General features: G+C 48.7%; 1 protein-coding gene across 1 annotated transcript; it reads right to left on the bottom strand.

Moving 5' to 3' along the window:
• Positions 1-441: 441 nt before the first annotated feature.
• NR0B2 (nuclear receptor subfamily 0 group B member 2) lies at positions 442-4,910 on the bottom strand. The gene is made up of 2 exons (XM_015409443.1): positions 4,403-4,910; positions 442-683 (listed from the first exon to the last, which is right to left on the bottom strand). Exons 1-2 carry the CDS (start codon positions 4,908-4,910, stop codon positions 442-444), a joined length of 750 nt encoding a protein of 249 aa, XP_015264929.1.
• Positions 4,911-7,481: the final 2,571 nt, after the last annotated feature.

Genomic DNA, 7,481 nt, shown 5'->3' with positions numbered 1-7,481 from the left:
CAAAACTACAATTCCCATGATTCTCTTTGGAGGGGGAGGAGGGATCAGTTAAACTGATACACGAAGGGATAGACATTTGCAGTGTAGACGTGCCCTAACAGCTTGCCCTGCTGGCCTTGATCAGGGAAATGGGATAGCTTTGTACGGTGCCCATACTCCACATCTGAGGATGGTGACTTGCTGGCAGGCATTGGCACAGGATTCTAAGTCAGCTTGCGATGCCACACAACAGTTATTACCGGTCCTAACTATTTCAGTATAGCAACATAGCAGGAGCACAGGACTGGGTTAATAGATGCCTTGTGGAAGACTGCTGTGATTAAGATCTACTGTTCCATTCCATGCCCCAAACTGTGCAGCTTCTGGGTGTAAAGTACAAGGCCCAGTGTGTTGTGGGAAGCCTCAAAGCCGATCTCACTCAAGGTGTCATAGCCTACCGACCTATTTCATCACCAGCATTTCTGTAAGCAGCTGCAGAATGTCTGTGTTGCCAATCACTGGCTGGAAAAAAAGGTCAGTAATGAGTGGAGGAGGGATGGATTTCAGGGTAGATGCTATCAGCAGGACACGAGCAAAGCAGTCTTTGTCCTCCAGATGGGAAAGTGCCAGGACGTCTTGGAGTGCTCTGTGGGCTTCACGCTGGAGGCTCTCAATGTAAGCAGAGGCCTTGAGACCAGGCACGTCTGGGAGAAGAGAGAGAAGAAAAAGTCCAGCTGAATTGAGCCTCGGCTAACATTTCAAATAATTCAAACCCTTGGATACTGGAAACAGACAAGGCCCAAAATGTATTCAAGCGTACTCAGTTTTTCCTAATGGAACACCTCCTCTGGCAAGTAAGCACCATTGCATAGACTTGAGAAGGATCCTGAGTAGATCTGCTCCCAGGATGTGTCGGACATGGGCCATTCAACAAACAAGAGGGTTTATCTATGTTGACATTCTGAGGAAGTTGTCTTCTTTGTACCCTATAACCTCACCCTATAGCCTTGTGTGGCTCTAATTTGGATCAGGATCGTGTGGAGAGGGGAGTGGTTTAATCCTTCCACCTCTGCATGGCTTTATTAATTAAAACCAGCCCCCCTTGATATTAATCCTTAAAAAAAGACAACCAAACATGGATACCTGTCTTTTTTCTTTCCATGAAGAGCTATAATTGTGTAGTGAGCCCAGTTTCAATGGGGACTCAAAGAGGCTTAAAATAGGGCTCCCCTCCTCTTCTGAACAAAAACTCATTGAAGTAGGCTAGGCTGAGTTACTGGCCCAAGGTCACCGGATGAGCTTCCATGGAAGAGCAGGGATTCAAACTTGGGCATCCCAGATCTGAGTCAGACAATCTAACCACTGCACCATGTTGACATAGCTAATGGTCAGTTACTCAATCCAGACATCACATTTATTGGGTATATAATGGTGTGTTTTAAATGTATAAATAAAAGGGTAATGAATGAATGAGATGAACACATAGAGAGTGTCTGACTATGACTTGGGAGTACTGGATTTGAATCCCTGCTCTGCCGTGAAAGCTTGCTGGGTGACCTTGAGCCAGTCACATGCTTTCAGGCTAACCTACCTCACAGTGGTTCTTGTGAGAATAAATTTTCCTAATGCGGTGGCCATTTTCAGCTCTCCATTGGCTGTGCGGTGTGCTCCATCAGCCATTGGCCCATCAACCACCACTCAAGAGTAATTGCGTGCCATTGGCTGGGTGCTGGGTCCACTCCTCTTCCCCGCCCACTGCCACTGTTCCCTGTCAGAATAACTACCAAAACGGCTATCTCTCCTGACAAAGACAGTTGTCTTGCTTGGCTCCTGTGGGATTAACATTTCCCTCAGTGGCTGTTGCTAGGCGACCAAGCTTGGTTCTGTCAGTAAAAAGACAAAGGAATGAAGCCCTTTCCAGGCCTTTATGGGGAACTCATTGGGGCCAGTCCTGACAAGGGTTGCCAGCTTCAGTTTGGGAAATTCCTGGATATTTTGTGCTGAAGTCTACAGAAGCCAGGGTTTGGGGAGGGGATAGGCCTCAGCTGAATAGAATGCCATAGAGTCCACCCTCCAAAGCAGTTATTTTCTCCAGGGGGGGAGAGAGATCTGTTGTCTGGAGTTCAGTCATGACAACAGGTGATACCACAGCCAGTGTGACATAGCAGTTAGCATTCAGAGCATGGTCTGAAAGACCCAGATTCTTGCTGTGGAAGCTGAGTGGGTGATTTTGGACCAGGCACAGACTTTTAGCCTAACCTACCTCACAGGGTGGTTGTGCAGATCAAAAGGGGGAGAGGAAAATGATGTAAGCTGCTTTGGTCCCCACTGCAGAGAAAAATTGTACTTTTTCTTCTGGGGAACTGTTGTTGCCAATCTCCAGGTGAGGGCTGGTGATCACTCAGAATTACAGCTGCTCTCCCCATGGCAGAGATCAGTTCCCCTAGAGAAAATGGTGGACTCTGTGTCCTTATACCCTGCTGAGATGGTCCCCCTATGACAGCCAGTGTGACCTAGCAGTCAGAACTTCAGAGCAGGGTAGAGGCTGCAGGTGGGGGGGGGGGGGGGGGGAGATGGAAATCTGAAGGGGCAGATAAAGGTAGGTTGATAATTGGCTGGGAAGGAGATAGGGTTGCCAACTCCAGGTTGGGAAATTCCTGGAGATTTGAGGGGTGGAGTCTCGAGATGGTGAGGTTTGAGGAGGTGTGGGACCTCAGACAGGTACAGTACCATAGACTCCCCCCTCTAGCCATTTACTCCTAGGAGCCATTGTTGCTAATCTTCAGGTGAGGGCTGGAGATCACTCAGAATTACAACTGCTCTTCAAATGGCAGAGATCAGTTCACCTGGAGAAAACAGTAAGCTCTGTGTCATTATACCCTGTTGAGGTCACCACAGCAAATTGACACTGAGTGCCCAAGGCCAGGGCACCCACCCAGAGTCTCTTTCAAAAATGAAGTGTGTACCCTCAGGGAAAGGTTATGGGTATCTGACTCATACATTACATACTACACAGGTTGGCTCATGAGTTGTGGGTACCTGATTCGGATTGGAACCATGCTGCACATGGTTAAGGGAACAGGACATATTGCTGTAAAATACTCAGAGGAAGGACAGATTAAAATGACACAGAAAGACTGATTCTCTATTATATACTTCCCATTTCAGCAACTTTGAAATTTTAGGATACAAACACTGCTTGAAAGGAACTTGTATCCATTTGTAATTACAAAATATGGGGACATACTACAGGAAAAAATTTTTTGTTTCATTTCAACATTTTGTGACCACTAACAATCTTAACCATGCATGAACTTTTAAAATGGGACCCACCCCCCTTCCCCTTCTTTTGACAGTTCACTGAACACCCACCCCCATTTTGTTTCTGGGGGGAGAGAAGACCCTCAGGAACAGCACCAGGGGGGAGGCAAAGTGAGAGGGGGTATCAGCAGAAATCACTGTCCTGTCTTTTGAAGGCTTAAGCACTGTTAATTATTTATACCCTTTGAGGTAGGTGAGGCTGAGTGTGCGTGACTGGTCGAAGATCCCCCAGTGAGCTTCCATGGGAGAGTGGGGATTCAAACGTGGGTCTCCTAGATCCTAGTCAGACATCCTGATCACTACAGCATGTTGGCTCTTTTAAGTTTTCAGATCTGCACAACTGGATTCCTGCCACTGAATGCAAATTATGGGACAACTGAAATGGCAGATCATAACAGCCAGTCGGCCAGTCTAAATGTTGGGTGTGGATCAAACAACCTTGGGAAAGGAACTATATGAATGTGCCTCAAAAAGAAGAACAGCTCTGTGTTTTTGGAGTCAGTGGGAGCTGAATCAAAAAGGACACTGCTGTGCTTTGAAACTGGAACCACCTGCTGTGTGCTTGCTTCTGCACACTTGCTCTGCATCTCCTTATCTGAATACCGGCATATTCTCCCCTAAACAAGAAATCAAGGGGCTCAGTGGTAGAGCAACTGCTTGGCATATAGAAGGCCTAAGGTTCAGTTCCTGGCATCTTCAATTTAAAAAGATCATGTAGTAGGAGATAGGAAAGCTCCGTATCCAAGACTCTGGCAATCTGCTGCCAGTTAGTACTGCCTGTGATAGATCAGTGGCCTTCTTTCGATGTGGTATAAGGCAGCCTAATGAGTGCAGGAAACTAACTCTGGAGTTTTAAACTGGGATTTTACACCGCCATTCAGGGAAGTCAGGAGGATAACATTACACTTTGAAGGCCTTTGATGGGGGTTGCAACCAGGCAAGTCTTGCTTGCTAGAATGTTATGGATGAACCCTCTTAAAAACCCTATGCCTATTTTTCCCTTCCAAGGCTTTGCTGCCACACACACACACACCCCGGCCAGGCCTATTCACAAAAAGCTTATGATGTTTTCTAGGAAAATGCAGGAAGGTCTGGTACTTACTGGGGTTGAAAAGCATAGCCCCTTTCAGGTAGGCATACTCCTTTGGGCTGAGGTCAAGGCTCCAGAACTTGTTTAAGCTGCACTGGAGACGTTGGACACTGGCTAGGGTGGGCTGAGCCCTCTGCAGCTCCTGCCTCTTGCACTGGCCATCGAGAAGGATCCTCTTGAGCATGCTGGGAGCCGGGGTCTCTATGACTTCAAAGGTCACCATCTCTTGGACGAGGCCAAGGAGGAAAAGGGGAGCCCAGCAGCTGTCCAGGAGCAGGAGCTGATCTTCCCATGGGAGCAGCTGGAAGGAAGGGAGATTCTTCACAAAGCTGACAGTCTTCACCAAGACATCCGAAGCTGCTTGGCAGGTGACTTGAGGTGTCTGGAGGCAGACGGTGCGGCGTTTCTGGCACAGACAGCGCTGCTGGGAAGGGCTGCAGCTCTCCCGCTGGTCTTGGCTCAGGAGAGTATAGAGGATGGCATTCTGGCTCTCAAGGCACTGGCATTTCTCATACTGCATTTCTGTGACGGCGCAGCTAGGCAGTCGCTCCGAGGCCAAATGCTTTGCTCACACCTGGGACTCGTGCAGGTTTTTTAGCACTGTTTGCTTCCTCTGCCCCTTTTTGGCTGAGCTCTGCCTTATAAGGCTCCTGTGGGTGAATGAGCCACCCCCACCTCCCGCCAGCAGCCTTGACCTCCCTGTGAATAGCAGCAGTTCATTGAAAAACAAGTCAGCCCTGAACCCATTGGCTGAGCCGCCACGTGGCCCTCAGAAGGGTTTTCTCAATGAAGGTGCCAGCCAGGGCCAGGAGGCCTGAGGCCTTGGCTGATTGCCTTCCCTGGATTGCCCTCATCAGTATCAACAAAGTCATTACCCCAGGCTGTACCATGGCACCAAGGCTTCGGGCGTGCAATTAACTTTCAGGAGACAGCTGGGGTCGCTGCCAAAAAGGTCACACACAAACACAGCGGTGGCAGCAGTGCCAGCTCAGTGGCAAAACAGCTCATAAAACTCTAGCCTTGGAAAGAGCAAACTGGAAGTCAAATTATCAGCAGATTGTTTGTCTAATGCAGATGCTTGCTATTTGCTGATAATGAAGGGGAGGGGAGAGAACAACGAAATGGCATCCAGTCAGCAGTGTGGTGCAGTGGCTGGAGGAAGCCTTGGGCTTAAACTCCTGCTTGGCCAGGCAGTGGGTCTCTGAGCCCAACTCACCTCACAGGGTTGTTGCAAGGACAACAATGAGGGAACCATACATGCTGTCCAGAGCTTGAAGAGATGGATTTTGCTGGACTGGGTGGAAGGAGAGCTATACCCGCTCCAGCAATTTGCTGACCACAGAACACACAAAACCACCTTATATTGGGTCAGAATATTGGCTTATCATAGTCAGTACTGCCTACTCTAGCTGCGGTGGCTCAAGTGGTTAAGACGTTGAACTGCAGGCTGTGGAAGGTCGGTAGTTCAGCAGTTCGAGACCCGAGTGTGCCGCGTGACGGAGTGAGCTCCCGTCTCTGGTTCCAGCTCCTGCCAACCTAGCAGTTCGAAAGCAAGAAATTGCAAGTAGATAAATAGGGACCACTTCAGTGGGAAGGTAACAGCGTGCCGTGCGCCTTGGTGTTTAGTCATGCTGGCCACATGACCACGGAAACGTCTTCGGACAGCGCTGGCTCTTCGGCTTTGAAACGGAGATGAGCACCGCAACCCTAGAGTCGGACTCGACTGGCTTTCGAGCAAGGGAACCTTTACCTTACTGTCTACTCTGACTGGTGGTGGCTCTCCAGGGACGTAGGTGGAGGTCTTTCACATCACCTGATCCTTTTTCAACTGGAGATGCCAAGGACTGGACCTGGGGCTTTCAACAGGTGAAGCAGATGGTCTGCCACTGAGCCATGGCCCCTCCTTTGTAGAGCTATACGAAGACTAGGGCTTGTATTTCCTTCCCAGTTGTTTTCTGGATTACAGCTCTTTCCTTCTGTTCTGCAGAAGCAAGTGTGCCAAAGGGAGGGGAGTTTTACACTGACTTGTGCAAGCACAGTGGGAAAAGAGGCTGCAACCAGGAAGCTCCATAAATACAGGGCACAGTTGATCCCTCTAGGACAGGGGTCCTCAAACTTTTTAAACAGGGGGCCAGTTCACTGTCCCTCAGACCGTTGGAGGGCCGGACTATAGTTTTTTAAAAAAACTATGAACAAATTCCTATGCACATTGCACATATCTTATTTTGAAGCAAAAAAACAAAACGGGAACAAATACAATATTTAAAATGAACAAGTAAAGTTAAATCAACAAATTTACCAGTATTTCAATGGGAACTATGGGCCTGCTTTTGGCTAATGAGATGGTTAATGTCCGGTTCCATATTTGTCACTGCTAGTCGTAACAAGTGATGCAAGGGTGCATCAGTTAGTCTAGATCTGGTTGGAGATTTCAGATGTTTCATTCTGGAAAAAGTCTGTTCACAGACATAAGTGCTTCCAAAGATGGTTGCCATTTTGAGTGCATGGTTCCTGAGATTAGGATATGTCTCAGAGGGGAGAGATGCATAGAAATTAGGAAGGCTGCTTGACTTGAATGCTTCTTTCAGAGAGTCACAATTCTGCAGTTCAGCCAGTTCCATTTGGTAAATTGTATCCACATTTTCGATGTCAATAGAAAATGGGTTACAGAAAAGCTGTATGTCCTGTTCATGAAGATGAAGCGCACACAAAACAAAAATTCCCCCTCTGCAAGCGCTACTTTGTGGCTTGCAAAAGAGGGGAGGGGGTCCACTGGAAACGGCAGACTGGGCGTGGGGGGGGTCCTTCCCCCTGAGGAATCCTTGGCACGGGACGGGCTTGCTGGATAATATCCCGGGGAGGGGAGAACAGCTCCTTCTTGGAAAAAGGGACTCAGGGAAAGTTCCCAAGAAAAGACGGGAGGAAGCGCTGGCAAAGAAGCACAAAGTGCCCCCCCTTTCCTTGCCAAAATTCCCCTTTGTGGCTACAGAGGCAGGCCGGGGGGTGGGGGGAGCGGCTGCAGAGAGCCCTTTTTGGTTCCGGCAGTGGGGCGGCTTGGATTGAGGGCACCGAGATCCGGCAGTGGGGCAAC

This window comes from Gekko japonicus, unplaced genomic scaffold, assembly GCF_001447785.1.
Source record: "Gekko japonicus isolate JY-2015 unplaced genomic scaffold, Gekko_japonicus_V1.1 scaffold800, whole genome shotgun sequence".
Lineage (NCBI taxonomy): Eukaryota > Metazoa > Chordata > Lepidosauria > Squamata > Gekkonidae > Gekko > Gekko japonicus.
The sequence above is the reverse complement of the archived record's forward strand: the minus strand, read 5'-3'. Positions and strand labels throughout refer to the sequence as shown.